A 14,915-nucleotide genomic window follows, 5' to 3' on the forward strand; every position below is an offset into this window, starting at 1 on the left:
TCACAAGGTGCTGACGAAACGGGCGTCTCCGGCGCCGCGGCCTGGAAAAGCTCCCTTGTGCTTATGCCCGCTGCCTGCTGCTGCTGCCGCCGCCGCTGCACCGTCCGTGTTGTGCTTGCCATCCTGCGGATGCACGTATGATGCGCATAACGGGAAGGCAGGGCAGGAAAACGGAGCTGCTGTGCGCGCCGCGGCAGCAGTGGGCCGGGGCTCTACGGTACACTGGTACATGGCCACGACCCTTTGTACGCTGCTTGCCGCCGATCCTCCCCCTTCCCGGTCCTGATTTTCGTGTTGGGCGGGACTTTGGAGAGAGGAGAGGAAGCGAGCGGTCCTGTGCTCCCTCCTGTCCCTCCGGGGCGAGATGGACTTGGGCTTGAGGGGTGGGGTGGTGGGGGATGCACAATCTCTCTTGAGCTGTGCCTCCCTGTTACAGTAGCTCTCTTTTTGTTGTGCCTGTGTGTGCTGCTTTGCTGCTGCTGCGGTGCGAAGGCGCTATGCGATGCGATGCGATGCGACCGGCACCTCTTTCGAGATAGATGAGGGCAAAAACTCCCCGGCCTTCTCCCTCCTGCCCAGGCTGTATGACCTCCGCTGGGGACGCTGTCCGACCGGCCGACCGACCTACCTCCTCTGGGGTTTGGATTTGAAGGTTCGCGCGGTTCGCCTCCTCCCTCTCGCAAGCGCCCTGGTCTTTGTGGGACGGCGAGAAGATGAGCAGCCCGCGACCCTTCAAGCGATGCAACTGTAATTTTGAGTTCATGCAAAATGCGGCGCGTTCTTACGTTGGGTTTTTTGTTGGTGATTAGCCTACAACTGTACTGGACGTTGCTACTGCTACTACTACTGTTACCATACATAGCCATCCTCAACGCCCCTTTGCCCGACCCACCGGTTATGCTGTGCGATCGCCCGGCGCCCCAAGGCTACATACGCGCCGTGCTGCTGCTTGCTTGCTTGACGCTGTGCCAGCGTCGGTCAGATTTGGACCCCCTCGCAGATCACGCGTTTGGCTACCTCTCCAGGAACCCGGTCAGCGATGGGACGGACGGGGCTTGTTGGATAGGAAGGGATGGGCGAAAAGCCTATCTCGATGATCTTGCATGGTCCGCTCCGTCTGCGGTCAGCGGACCTTCTTTTTTTGGTGGTTCGAGATTTGGATTTCTTCAACGCCGCGATCCTACCCTGTCTTATGCTGGACGGAGGCGTAAATTGTTGTGTGTCTAGGTCGAACCGGGAAGAGAGATGTACACGTAGATAGATACCCGGTATGTAGGAGGGGTGTGTAGAACGGTGAGACTTACATTCAGGTTTGTGAGTTGTCACGGGTGATCATATCTGTTACCTGTGCCGTCATGGATGACTTCTAAGAAAAGAGCAGTGCCTCACGTCACCTGTGAATGTGAAATATCTATAGTACAGTTCAACTTACAAAGAATTATGAAAGCAGATGTTTGATTTATTTGGCGGGCGCTTTGATCTCGAGTGGGCTCGCAACTACGTGACGTTTGTAGGATATAAAACGGAGTGCGGTAAAGTCCACGACCAGGGGCCCTCTCGCTCGGGCGTGTTCGCCTGATGCAGACCTTTTTCCTTTTATGCGAACAGCTGGGACGGCCCGTGGACTCGTCGATTGGCCTCGCCAGCAACTCAAATCCCGTGATGCGTCGTCGTGGGGTGGGTGTCCGGTGCATCACAATGACTTCACCCGTGGAGGAAGTAGACGTCAAATAACAGCGGTTGACCCGGCTATTGCCCATGATCTTCCCCTTCTCGCTCATAAGCACAGGGGTTTTTCTGGGCCCCGGCCCTGTAGTCGTTTGAGTTACCATTCTAAATCAGCCCTGGGGCCACCACCATCTCGGTGTGCGGCCGCCGCGAAATGTCCATTTCAGCGCTGTGGGAAAGGGAAGAGGAGGGTTGTTCCCGGGCCAAGAGGCGTTTGATGCGCGCGAGGGAAACCCTCGTCCGGGTTTGTCCTGATTTGCGGTTTCGAACCCGCCCTCTCCCCCCGCTAGCCCCGACGGAGGGAGCCATTCTCGGAACGATCCTTTGCAGGTGGTGGTTTATGCCGAAAGGCTAACTCTGCCACCTACCATGTGCCGCTCTGGCTAGGGTTCACTTCAAGAGGAGGGGGAAATGTGGCGCGCTCGACCGAAAGATAGGCCAGACAGCCAGACGGACAGGCATCGGGCTTGCTCGTCCTCGGTCGGGCGAGACATTTCGACATGGGCCGGTCAAGAAACTTGAGAGGTCACTTTTATATTACACGGCAGGAGGGGGGGTGTTAGGGAAGGATTCACCCAGAACAAGAAGATCCCACTAGATAGGAGGGGAGGGGGGTGAGTGTTGTTCCAGCTTCCCAGCTCGCGGGCGGGGAGAACATCCCATTTGCCAGGTTTCCGGGGGGTGGCCAGCTCGCCACGGCCTTGACTTGATGATGTGACAGGCGATAGACAGCCAGGAGGAGGAGGGGAGGACGTTGCTTGACATGAGCTGAGCTGCGCTGCGCTGCGCCTCCCAATTGCAGTCGATTGGTTGGGGGCTGGGGGTCCCCTCGCTCTGCCTGCACCACCTGCATGAACCACCGGGGTGCCGCACGGGACTGGGGGAGGGAGGCAGAGGTAAGAGAGAGTGGCGAGCGAGGAGCAGAAGCAAGCAGTCCTGGCAGCACCACCCGAGGTCAATCACGGGAGGCAGAGGCATGGCATGATTAACACAATGGGTTATGCGTGAACACACCGTCCAAGCACCAGCACCTCTGGAGCGGGACGAGGGCTGCTGGCCGTTGTCCCGCGCATGGGAGGGCTGGAGTCCTCCTTCTCCTCCTTCTCCTCCTCCTCCTCCTCCTGCTTCTGCTGCTCCTCGTGCCAAGTCCAGCAGATTGGGCGAGCCAGAAGAATTTGAGCATTTGCATGGAGAAGCATTGCTATTCCCCTGCCTTGCCTTACATTGCCTTACATTGCCTCGCCTCGCCTTGCCTACCCGTCTGCTGTGGATGACGGGAAGCAGAGGGAAAAAAACGTGCTGAGCTGGGATACCGGGCGCGGGCTGGAGACGAGCTGCTGGTGCTCCTAACCTCAACCCACGCTCCCTTCTTCCCGCCCGTCACTTGTCGGATCAGACAGCCTTGAATACGACGGCGAAGTACGTGCGCACGCAGCATCAACCTCTCTGACAATGCGCCCCGAAACCCAGCGCATGCACATCCTTTCCCTCCTGGCTGGTTGCCTTCCCGCATTGCATGATGCCCGGGGGGGAGGGGGGCGGGAGATCAGTCTTGGGCTGCTGGCCTTGGGGCCTTGGGGCCTTGGGGGACGGGACGAGGGGTCGGCCTGCAACCAGAATCGTGGAACAGAACACACACTGATGCACTGACCCTATGGTATGATCGCGTTCTCCTGGGTCCAGGGCCTGAGGAGGTTCTATCCTGTGCCCTGCGCTGCCGAGGCCTGGCCTGGCCTGGCCCGGCCCTGCCCTGTTTGTGATGCCATTGTATCCGGTCTGATGTGTTCTGGTCGTGTCTGGTCGTGTCTGGTCTGATGTGCGAGAAACCTTGAGCACGCACACGAGGCACGCGATGGGGGGGAATAACCACTTCCACCGCAGCTGTTGGGCTCCAGCTGTCCTGAACCGCAACTGCCGTCGTGCGCCCAAGACAAACGTGGGATGGCTTGCAGAGCACAAATGTATGATTGACAGTGCAGCATGCTGGACGACCGAACCTTGAGCGCGGGTGTAATCAGATGAGATGGGTTCGCAGATATGCTTCTAGGTAGTCCCAGGTTTCTGGGTTCTCTGCTGCTGCTGTTGCTGCTGCTGCTGCTGGTTGCCAGCCTGGCCAGCCAGCCATCAGCATTCAGGCTCAGGCTCAGCCTGCCTGCCTGCTGGCCTGAGACTGAGACACCTATGACAGACGGATGAGCATGTACGGCCACCCCATCTGCCCCTCCAGCCCCGAGCCATGTCGAAATGTCAACTGTGCATATGCCCTGCAGGGCGTGTTTCGACGCTGTGATCATCGGCACGCGATGCTACACAAGACGGAGGGCTTGAGCTTCTTTTTCTCAAGGTCGGGCTGGAAGTGGAATGGGACCAAGTGGGAGGCAAAGAGACGACGGGGATTGTACGTGTGAAATAGAGGGGTATTCGTTTCATTTCGGACGACCTACCGAGAGGCATAATCCGACCACAAGACATACCCAGTCATGAATCTGGCGATGCTGAGGCCATTTTCAGTCCTAGTAAGGCGTCAGTGTGAGAAGTGAAGCCAACGGTTGTGAGTGATGGCGAGAGTGAGAGTGAGAATGCGTTGTGTAAGACTAGATGAGTGAGATTTGCTCATGTGATTTCGCGAGGCGCTGCGGGAAGATGGCGCCCTTTGACGGCGCCACTAGGACGCGCGGGAAGACCGTGTCGTGGCGTCACCAATAGCAACGGCAAAGAACGGGCTGCGGTGCTTCACGACAACGTTGGTCTGCTCTAGAATGTCTATGGGCCAATAAACCCAGCTAAATTGTCTTCAAGCGACGATACTGTCATGAGATGGGCACGCGCGTGATCAGACCAAGAGGATCATCGACAAGCTACGGCCAGCTGCTTTCGAGCAGCTGTCTTCTACGCGGGAAACATGCCACCACCGACCAAGCCAACCATCCCCAAGGCTGCTGAGCCAAAGTATGGCCGAAACTTTGACCCGTGGAACTCGGTCGCACTTGGCCATCAGCGCGCCGAGACCAAGGGCCCCCAGGGCTGGCGAGACAACCGCACATGGAAGCTGCAGAACCAGCTCGAGGGCGGCCACTCTGGCGGCGACCGGCTCTCAGACCGTGTAGGCCATGGCTCGGAGGACTTTGATGAGGAGCGGCAGATCCTAATCCCCAAGGAGGTCAGGGCGAGGGCCACCAACAGCGTCATGGACATGCTGAGGAAGCCTGGGACGATGAGCCAGGGCAGCAGCCGGCAAGCGAGCAGGCCACCAGAGAAGCAGCTCTCCAGGGAGAGGGAGGAAAAAGAACAAGACGAAGACAGTCGCGGGGCAGCAGACGAGAAGCCTGTGAACTCCTTACATCAGCACGAGGGTGAGCATGGCGAGGCAGCACCAAATGCAGAGGGACAGAGCAGCAGTAGCAGCACCAGCAGCAGTAAGATATTCGACGGTCTCGTCATCTATGTCAACGGGGGCACCCATCCGCTCATATCGGATCACAAGCTCAAGCACCTCCTCGCCCAGAACGGGGCGCGTATGTCGATCCACCTGGGGAGGAGGCAGGTCACCCACGTCATTCTGGGTAAGCCCTCGGGGCCTAATGGCGGCGCCGGCGGTGGGCTGGCGGGTGGCAAGCTGGAGAAGGAGATCCGGCGGGTTGGGGGTTGCGGCGTGAAATATGTTGGCGTTGAGTGGTGAGTGTGTGACATGAGGCCTCTGGGTGGTTGTTCCTATGGCCTGATTCCTGGGGCAGTCTCTCACAGGGACCCTCCTACTCCTTTTCCCGTTGGAACTGTTGCTAACGGGGCAAAGGGTCCTCGAAAGTGTCAAGGCTGGCCGTCGTCTGCCCGAGACAAGGTTTGCAAACCTGAAGGTTGCCTCTAAGGGACAACCAAGTGTCTATGGCACCTTCTCCAAGTCGTCTTCGTGACGGACTGGCGGAAAGGGATCCCGAGCATCACGGGTTGGCTAGCAATAACCAGCCATCTCGGTTGGAGATGCCTTGGGGGAAGAGACGAATGTTTGCTGCGGGGGAAGGCGACCCTCCAACATAATATTATCTTTGCGCGGCCCTTGTGTACCATGACAGGCTGTGGTTCTGTCCAAAGAACTCAGAGCCCGCTGGCGCTAGAGCACAGCATGATGCATATCTTGGTGTAGACGGGAAAGGGGCGGATGCATTCGCATGCGACATGGACCAGCTCTGTTCACGGGGAACAGTACGACGGGCATCAGTGGCGTTTTTTGGACACGGACTCTTGCATAGAATGGATGGAAGGAAGGAAGGATTAGGGCGTGGAATAATTCAACGGCGTGGGTCAGTCCTCTAAGGTTTTGATGGGAAACTCCCTGGTGTCATGTTCCGGCCGACAGTTATTGGTTCCCTTGTTGCTAAGCGACATATTTCTTTTTAGAGTCAAGTCACTTGAATGAGGATGAGGTATAACTCATTCATACAAAGCTCCATACAGGTTTCGGCTTTATCAACACCTGCATACCCCGAGCTAGGAACCGTGAATACAGGCACAGTATCCCCATACTGTCCCCAAACCTTGAGAGTGACACTGATGTGAAGTATTGTACTTGACAACTGATAATCTCATCAGGACCAGACGATGTGATCAAAGCCGGACAAGCTCCTCCACAGCTCCTCCCTCCGCCCTCCAGCCATGATCTCCCGACTTGCCTCCCGGGTCGCACAAATAGATTAACGGGTCTCACCTAGTCAACTCGCCCAACCCACTGTCGCGCCTCGTCGTACGACCGTCTGCAACCCGGGCTGCAAGGAATCTTGGAACCAGTGCCAACTGTGCTAGCCTTCCCCGGATGATTCCTCTTGCATACGTCCGCAAGGAGACACCGTCATGTGTGTTTCATACAGCCAGTCTGAAGCATCACCGCCACTGGACAGTATATCCTAGCTCAGCTGAGAAGTCCATCTTTCAGCAGCCAGATAGCCCCCATTTTCGGACCACTGCCACCACCAACTGCTGGCCGGCTGGCCGGGTGCTCGGCCATGGGGGCTGGCTGGCTCTGGCTGGCTCTGGCTGTCCCACCAGGTCACAAGGACAACAACGGCACCGGAGGACAAGGCGATGGGTTCCAACGGACCGGCCTGTTTCGAGTACAGTACCCTCCTACGCCCAGCTCTTGTGTGCGTCCCCAGTGCTGGGACGACGGGCCTGTGCCTGTCCGTCGCACAGGGAGGCACAGCTCGGAAGCCGACAACGTGTAACGCAGTGAAAGTGAGAGGTGGGTAAAGAGGGAGAAGGGAAAATGCACGGCTTTTTTTACTTCCTATTGCCGGCGTAGCAGGTACTAATCTCTCCGTGCGCGGCTGAACGGAAAACCTTACCCTCATGTCGGCATAACGGTCCTGTGTATTTAGCAGCTGGGGATGGACAAGACAGGGACACATAGCTATACATTTGAACATCTAGTGTCACAACTCACTGCACGGTGAGAGGTAGGAAAATGGAGGTGCTAGCGTTGTGTTTTCCAAGGTTGGGCTGATCGAGTCTAGCAGCGAGTCATCCGTACCTGTGTATGTGTGCCCCGGAATGCTTCTCTCTTTGTGCTCTTGCGACTTCAGACGGCTGCTACCGCACCAGACGCAAATACGAGGGTGCCTTAGGCCAGATCGGGATGGGCTGAAGTCTTGTGTGCTGTTGTTCTGGCACGGGGCTCTGTCATGTATGTTTGGCCGCCTCGGAACATCCTCTCTCGCTTTCGCCGGTGTGGTGGTGAGGGTGAGGTTCGGAAACCGAGCAAGGATCATCTGGACTTGTCTAGCCCGTCGGACGTGACTTGATGACGCTCTTGTTTGCTTGTCTTGGGGGTGAAACAATGACAAGGCCGGGGGAAAGCCAACGGTGACTGTCACGAGGTAGTTCGTGCGAGGCTCGCCCTCGCATGTGAAAGTCCCAACGAAGAAACGCATTTTTTCGCTCCACGACTTCCACGCTGCGAGATCCGGCATGCTGTAGAGCCCAGATCTGGCATTGCAGTTCTAGGAGCCAACCGATTTCTTTAGACCAACACAGCCTCATCTCGCTTCGCAGGACATATGCTTAATTGGAGTGAGAGGCTTGAGGGAGTTATGGTTGGGTCAAAGGTGAAGTACACGGCTGTGGCGCGCGCAACTTTGCCCGCCGCATATTGATTACGGTCCCTGTCTTCAGTCAGATTCGTGTGGCCAATGAGGACTGTAATTAGACTGCTGCAAATGACAATGTCAAGGCAGTGACTGATTGCCATGAAATTCTCAAACGACAGCAACATTCTGTGTCATGAAAACGGTAGAGGCTACTTTGTTTCGTTCGCGTGAACTGCGATGGGAGGTATATTTCACCCGAAAAGGCTTCCTAAAACTATGCGATAAGCTCAGAAAAGCATCAAAATTCCTGATTATTGACCTGACACCCAATAACGCCGTGAAAATTCCATGTCAACCCTCGAACGCAACAGGAATGAAGGACATCAGTGATCCTTCAGCCACTTCAACATCTGCTCAAACGCTGTACTCTGCGCAGTCTTGATCGTAGGATCTTCGTAATCCCCGACAACAGCGAATCCTTCACATTTGAATTAGCAAGATCCCCAGGGTATAATTTTCCAAGCTGACAACTTACCATGTGGGACTCCAGGGTAGACCTGAACCTCATGCTCAACATTGAGCTTAGACATGTGGTCCTCTCCAGCCGTGCGGACATCATCCGGGAAGAGAGGGTCGTTCTCCACACAGACGAAGCTGACGGGAGCTTTCAGCCCCTCAAAGTCCTCCCTCGCCACCAGCGTCGCATGGGCCAGCGCTCCAGCCTTGATGAACGGCCCGCTTGTCTGAGCCCCAGCCTCTTCGTCCGCAGGCTTCTGCGCGGTGCCAAAAACTCCACCGGGCTGTGCCTTCCGCTCGGATGCCAGGAGCAGGACATACCGGCCTCCGAAACAGTAGCCGGCCGCGTAGACGCCGCCGCCGTTGCTCACCGCGTCGGCGAACTCGTCCTTGGCACCATCGATGACCTTGTGCAGGATCGGCAGCACCTTCTCCTCCGTGTGGCGCGCCAGCCACATGTCGATCATGAAGCTCTTAACGCCTTCAACCGCCTTGATCTTGAAGTTGTCCAGGAAGGAGCCGCCCTGCGTTGCCTGTTCCTCGTCGACCGTGGCTGAGTTGGGCGCAACGTCGCCTTCGAACAGGTCGGGCATGACGACGACGAAGCCCTCGCTGGCGAACTTGTCTGCCTGGATCTGGTTGTTTGTGGACTTGACTCCCGTGCCGCCGGTCAGGAGCAGCAGCAGGCGGGCGGGGGCGTGGGGGTAGTCGGACGGCTTAGAGATGTAGGCCTGGGACGTGGAGGCTGAGAATTAGTATGGAGATCGAGCGGCGCCAAAGGGGCATGATACGACTCACGTCGATGTCGTTGAGCTTCCTGACTTCGCCTGTTGGGCCTGGGCCGCTTGCTGGTGGTATCCGATGTTAGCTCTCGCAGTTGGCATAGCTCTCCAGGACCAAGGGCGACGTACGAGTGGGCCTGTCAGTTACGCAGTCATCGCACAGCTTCGGCTGGGATGCCGACTCCTCGGCGGGAGCAGCGGTAGCAGCAGCTGGTGTCTCGGAGGGAGCATCTTTCGAAGCATCTTTCTGGACGTCTTCCTGAGCATCGCTCTCAGGCGCCTTGGTAGCCAGCTCTGGGTCGGTGCTGGTCATGGTCGTCGGTGAATCCCTTGCGAGTGGTAGAATAGAGGCTTTGGGTTCTTTGCGAGGGCTTATGTTTGAATGATCGATGTTCCCTGCCACAAACAACTAAGACGGGTCTCTGGCCAGATGTGAAGCTTGTAGGAAGGGGAGTATGGTGAGACATCACTTGGCAACCTATACGTTGTGACCCACGACCCTACGACCAACCCCTCGCATCTGCCAAGTACGTCACCTGCAGCTCCCAGGTGTTGCGGATCAGGGGTCTACAGTGTGGCGTGGAGGTGGCTCTAGGGTCTAACCCTCCTGACACACGAAGTGACAGGTACCTGGACCACATGCCACAAGCTCAGCGAGGGAGCTGCCGTGGAGCGAAGCAGAAGGACAGCGACGACTGGATATTTCTCTATTACACCAGAACAGATTATTGATTCATATACGGATGAGGGATAATAATAAAAAATTGGCCAGGGATTGATCAACGAATTGTTTTAATGTAATAGTTACCTATGGGCTTTGCTAATGTGTTGATCGAGAGGTTCCGGACTTTCTTTGCCCTGAATCTAAACCAGTTTTCAAATGCCATATTTTCTGTTCACTTCGGAACTGAAATTATGGACAATTGGATGCAGCCAGAGGTGGGTCATGTGCGATATACCAACGAGGTTGAGCAGCAGCGAAATGTGGACAAGCTGCCGAGCCAAGCTGAAGGGGTCTCGGCGATGCCATTGAAACCCTCTTCATAAAAATTTATAGATATGTAAGCCTCAGCTCACTTTTCTTAATGGAATAATAATAATCTGTTACCTGTGGCATGATCAGGGCCACATGGCATGGCCGAGTGGGCTCGGAGAGCCCGTGAATGCGTGTACTATACATACATTTGCAACCGTTCATATGTGGCTAACAAAATAACTACAAATCTTTTGAAATAAAACGACCAACAACAGGAATAGAATAGAAGCCTACGAAAGCCTCGTTCTGCCATCCCTCCCAAGGGCAAGGGATGGTGTTGATGCAGGGAGGGGGGACAAAACAACAGAAACAGGTGAAGACACCAAAAAGCAAGGCGTGTGAGCTCTAATCAGAGGCCCAAAATTGCGCCAATACGCGATAGATACTCAATTTGAAAGAATGCGGCTGATTGATTGTGTACGGTGAAGACTGTGATTGTGAAAACACCGCCATTTTGAAAGCCCCCTTAGTCAGGTTGTCTTTGACCTAAGCCCGAGATCCACTCCTAGGCCCTGCAGCACTCTAAAATGTGTTGTCATTACTTTCAAAAACCCAGGGCGACTGTTCTTCAGTAATGATGCATACCCGTTCTTGGTTCAAGCAACGAAGGTGCCATAAGGATCAAAATAGCGGCGACAGCGCCCCCTCAGGCGTCGAAACCCATCCTGCGGCGCTTCCTCGGCTCTCCTGAGAGGTGCCTCTCTCCTTTCTTGATGCCAATCACCGCTCGTACGTTGCTAGTATCCACAGCTTCATACCATCGATCAATCTCAAGAATATTCAGCTCAGCGAGCTGGGCCCCAAGCGCTGCAATATCTTGTGTAAGCGTACGGTGACTCAATACAGGTTGGCAAGGAGACATCTTACAAAACAAGTTCGCCCGGTCCTCATTGCTGAGTAGGGCTGAGGGCGAGTATGTGCTGTCGCTGGGAGATGTCGCCAACGATGATGTTGAAGCTGGTGACAACGACCAGATTCGGGGTTGCACAGACCAGCGCTTGGTGTTGGATACGTTGACGAAAGATTTGGCATCTTTCGGTGTGACCAAAACAAAGAAGTACTCCTGATCATCCTCTAAATCAGATTCGTAATGTGTCCCTCGCAGCTGACTGTATTGGTAAAACCGACATGCTGGTGGTTGAGGAACATTCAGTACCATGTCAATTTCGCCCGCCAGCCGCGGAGGCTCATGGTCAACCGCTCGGGAAATGCAAGTCAATTTTTCCACATCGGCTGGAAGTGAATACTTTTAGTAAATCTTCAAAAGAAAATGGGAGAGAAAAGGGGCAGATCCCAGGGGCCGGAAACACACATACCGTCCGCCGCAATCAAGAGTTTATCCCGAAGGTGGGAGCATCGAGATGTTCGATGGCACTGGATCTCAACCACAGTGTCATCGGTTGGTTGCCGTAGAGAGTTGATACACCACTCTAGCTTAAGACGTCCATCATGCGCATCACGGATGTTCAGCTCCTTCATGCACATAAACTTACCCAACCTCTGCTCCGCTCGAAGTATCTCCAGCTTCCTCTGCCACTCGCTTGTCTTCACCTTGTCTTCTGCAACGAACCACTGACGCGGCAGTTGTTCCAATGCGTCAGAAAACAGGCTTTTCACGGTATACCATACGATGTTGATCTCTTCTAGGTCATCGTCAAGGGCCAGTTCGTTGATCGCGGTATCCATACGAAGCCACCGCTCGTGGATACGGAAGAGCTGCTCGTCTTCCGAAAAGGAGAGCTGGAGATGAAGTTGACCGGCTTGAACGAAGCTCATAGCCATTTCGGTTGTCTGAGGGCAAGCGCGGATGCAGGCGCGCAACAGCCGGCTCACCGACGTCGCAAAGGTGGTCTCTGGGACTGGGACGTAGGGGGCAGCTCTGAAGCGCCGCTGCTCTTCTTCCTCAGCAGTCCAGAGTAGCCCGTGACTCCGCAGGAGTGTCCAGTACCTCTGGTGTAGCTCAAAGCCATCGCGCCCAAGGCCTTCAATGATATAATGAAGCCTTTGGTTCTGCAATAACCAAATATTTATCAGCAAAAAGTACTTTGGGAGTTCATAAGGAAGGCTGTAGTGTGCTCACGTCCTCGCCGGAGTAATACCAATGGTTCGCAAACTCCCCTCTAAAGAGGTAGCCTCGAAGCAAACACGCAGTATCGTAGCTGCAATACTTTGCAGATATGATATCGGCAAATTCCTCTCTAGTGTTAAGCAAATTGCTCAGCTCCCGTATCAACTCCAGGTTGCCTGGCAACGCTTCTTCCAGGATTTGCCAGATAGCGCTCGATTCATCGGAAGCATCAGTGACGGACTGTCTGTCGCGATTGGTATGTCCACGGGCGAAGTTGTATCCAAACTTGAGAGGCTTGCGTGTCATGCTCGCTGAATGAAGCAGAAGACCCTTTAGGTAGATCTTGCCGCGCAAGTTCTCAGCAGCGAGAAGGTCGCCATGTTTGGTGGAAATCATGCTCCCTCTCGGAGGAGGGGGATCAGAAAGGAACAACGCAACCTTCGTCCAAGACTCAAAGTCCTCTAGCTGGATCGATCTTCGCTTGACCATGACACCTCCATCGTCTCGATTTATGAAACGTTGTCCTATGATGAATTGTACGTCCTTGTCTGGCATGAATGCAAACGGAATCAAGCTTCCACGCATCCGCCCTCGAGTGGAATCCTTTGCCTTGAAAATTGCCTCAGGCTTCATGCGGGTCAGTTTAACTTGAAGGTGTCCGAGCTTAGTAAACGAAAAGTTCCACTTGAAGCCGCTTGAGCAACCTATGATATGATGGTTGTGTTTTCGGCGCATTAAGACCACAGCGGCAAGTTTGAGACCCTCTCCGTGGGATCCAGCCTGATTCTCATCCTCTTGCTTGGTGGTACCTCCAAAGTCAAGGTGTTCTGTCCGCAAGTTAGCAGACCGGTTCGTGATTTCGATCGTGCCCGCACCATCGCGACCGGTGAAGCGGATGTAGCCCAGCCAATCTTCGCTAATTTCAGCGCCACAGCGCGGCACTCTGTAGATGATCTCGATGTTGTGGCCCCGGGATTTCACTTCACGTTCGACACGAAAGTTCGCTTCTTTCAGGTTGTATGACTTGATGATAGCATCTCGCCTACGTGAGACATTAGGCAAGAACAGAAGACAGGATGAAAAGGGGACTGAAAGGGAGACATAGGAACATACCAATTCTGGACCAACTCACGAAAGGCTGCATGGACAGGCCACTTCGTGTAATTGCCGCGAAGAGGATAGGTGACTTTGTGGGACTTCGCGATGTGGTCAAGGGCGAGATGGGGATCTTGATCATGTTCATCAATTTCAGAAGACGACGAGGCACCGTCATCAAAAGGCAATGACGAGCTGCCATCATAGTCGTCGATCTCACTGTTGGTGCTCATGTTTTCGTGAATCCTTGAAGTTGGTGTGGTTGCTTGACAGAAAGCCAGGAGGCCCCGATGCAATGAAAGTAGGAAGGATATCAGGAAACAAACGAGGAGGATCTGAGAATGTTGCAAACGAACGAGATTGAGCTCGGCTGGGACGCGTTATGTATCCATGTACTGGGTAGGTAGGTAGAAAGGTAGGCAGCAGGTAGGCAGGTAGAGTCTCCAGCCAATCAGAACGCGCTGCGCCACCACCAACCAATGTCACTTACCAGGGGCACGCACATTGCACTTGCAACAATCGTTAAAGATAAGTTTTGAAGCATCGGTAGCAGAAGCGTGATCAATAAGGCAAAAGCAGGAGCAGCTAGGGGCGACCTGATCAATGCAAACCCCTCCGCCGACCTCCTGCCGGCCCAATTCCTCGTCTCCCTTGTCTACGGTTCTCACCACCGCAGGACCAAAAACTTCAAGGTCAAGGCCAGTCTTGTAAGCCTTGAAAAGGAGTGGACTTGGAATTCCAAGCCCACAGACGGTTAGACATTGTCCATTCTTGTGACATGTACTGGCCTGTTTCCGTTGCCATAGCTTCTGCATATCTAATCCCCCGAAGACCCGTGGACAGTCCGCAAGTTGAAGTAGAGGACAGTGAGGTACATGGGAAGGAACATCATGGCGCGGGCAGAATGTATCCAAGGAGAAGTTTTGCTAGCAAAAAGGCGGAGAGTTTCTCTCTTCACTACATTAGTACTACCTATTTGAGGCTGGACGGTTACCATGACAGCTGAAAGATGCCCGTCCATGATGACTTATGGTCTCCGGCATCATGTATGTATGCCTTCGTGTGGTACGTAGGGAGTAGCACTTTGGTGCATGCAAAGCACTCAGGAGAAATCTTCCTAGCAAATTGGCAAGTCCTTTCCCCCTTCTGTGCATATTTCACCTATTCGCGGCTGGGCTCCATGATCTTTCTCCATCACGGCCGCCCCGCGCTGTCACGGTCGACATCCGGAAAGCGAGATAGCAAGGCGTATTCCGGGGTTAGCGGCCTGTATATATACGTTAGATCAAATCGTGGATATTATACGCTGCCGATCTTTTCAGATAGCTCCTGTGCATTGGATCTGCATGGAGCTAGGTTCTGGATAAATTCGTGCTTGTACACGTTGCGTTCGATCTTGGCACTTATATAGATGCACATCCGCAGAAAGCTAGATTTTCCCCTCGAGATTATATAAGGAGCTGAGCGCTGACGTCTAGGCACTATCTCCCTGCCACTGGAAGGGAACTTTCCCCTTCCAATATACAAGCAGCTATAGCATCCTGACAAGATATGTACAGGAAGATCATCAGGTAAGGCTACAGCCTTACTTAAAAAACTGACCTAGGTGATTA

The 14,915-nt window shown here is 54.4% G+C and overlaps 5 protein-coding genes across 5 annotated transcripts; 1 reads left to right on the forward strand and 4 right to left on the reverse strand.

Moving 5' to 3' along the window:
- J7T55_000954 (uncharacterized protein) lies at window positions 1-1,781 on the reverse strand (the record flags this gene model as incomplete). The annotated part of the gene is made up of 4 exons (XM_053140224.1): window positions 1-495; window positions 629-745; window positions 859-956; window positions 1,607-1,781. The coding sequence occupies 4 exons, from the start codon at window positions 1,779-1,781 to the stop codon at window positions 1-3; spliced, it is 885 nt and encodes a 294-aa protein (XP_052996604.1).
- Window positions 1,782-2,726: 945 nt separating this feature from the next.
- On the reverse strand, window positions 2,727-2,927 carry J7T55_000955 (uncharacterized protein; the record flags this gene model as incomplete). Its single annotated transcript, XM_053140225.1, has 1 exon — window positions 2,727-2,927. The coding sequence occupies one exon, from the start codon at window positions 2,925-2,927 to the stop codon at window positions 2,727-2,729; it is 201 nt and encodes a 66-aa protein (XP_052996605.1).
- A 1,703-nt stretch (window positions 2,928-4,630) lies between these two features.
- Window positions 4,631-5,639, forward strand: J7T55_000956 (brca1 c terminus domain-containing protein; the record flags this gene model as incomplete). Its single annotated transcript, XM_053140226.1, has 2 exons — window positions 4,631-5,403; window positions 5,522-5,639. The coding sequence occupies 2 exons, from the start codon at window positions 4,631-4,633 to the stop codon at window positions 5,637-5,639; spliced, it is 891 nt and encodes a 296-aa protein (XP_052996606.1).
- A 2,549-nt stretch (window positions 5,640-8,188) lies between these two features.
- Window positions 8,189-9,416, reverse strand: J7T55_000957 (dienelactone hydrolase; the record flags this gene model as incomplete). The annotated part of the gene is made up of 4 exons (XM_053140227.1): window positions 8,189-8,283; window positions 8,341-9,052; window positions 9,120-9,169; window positions 9,233-9,416. 4 exons carry the CDS (start codon window positions 9,414-9,416, stop codon window positions 8,189-8,191), a joined length of 1,041 nt encoding a protein of 346 aa, XP_052996607.1.
- Window positions 9,417-10,785: 1,369 nt separating this feature from the next.
- On the reverse strand, window positions 10,786-13,535 carry J7T55_000958 (uncharacterized protein; the record flags this gene model as incomplete). The annotated part of the gene is made up of 6 exons (XM_053140228.1): window positions 10,786-10,946; window positions 11,007-11,065; window positions 11,132-11,213; window positions 11,633-12,149; window positions 12,220-13,249; window positions 13,321-13,535. 6 exons carry the CDS (start codon window positions 13,533-13,535, stop codon window positions 10,786-10,788), a joined length of 2,064 nt encoding a protein of 687 aa, XP_052996608.1.
- Between the last annotated feature and the right edge of the window lie 1,380 nt (window positions 13,536-14,915).

The sequence above is a fragment of the Diaporthe amygdali genome (assembly GCF_026229845.1).
Source record: "Diaporthe amygdali strain CAA958 chromosome Unknown NODE_6_length_1560011_cov_65_102424, whole genome shotgun sequence".
Taxonomy (NCBI): domain Eukaryota; kingdom Fungi; phylum Ascomycota; class Sordariomycetes; order Diaporthales; family Diaporthaceae; genus Diaporthe; species Diaporthe amygdali.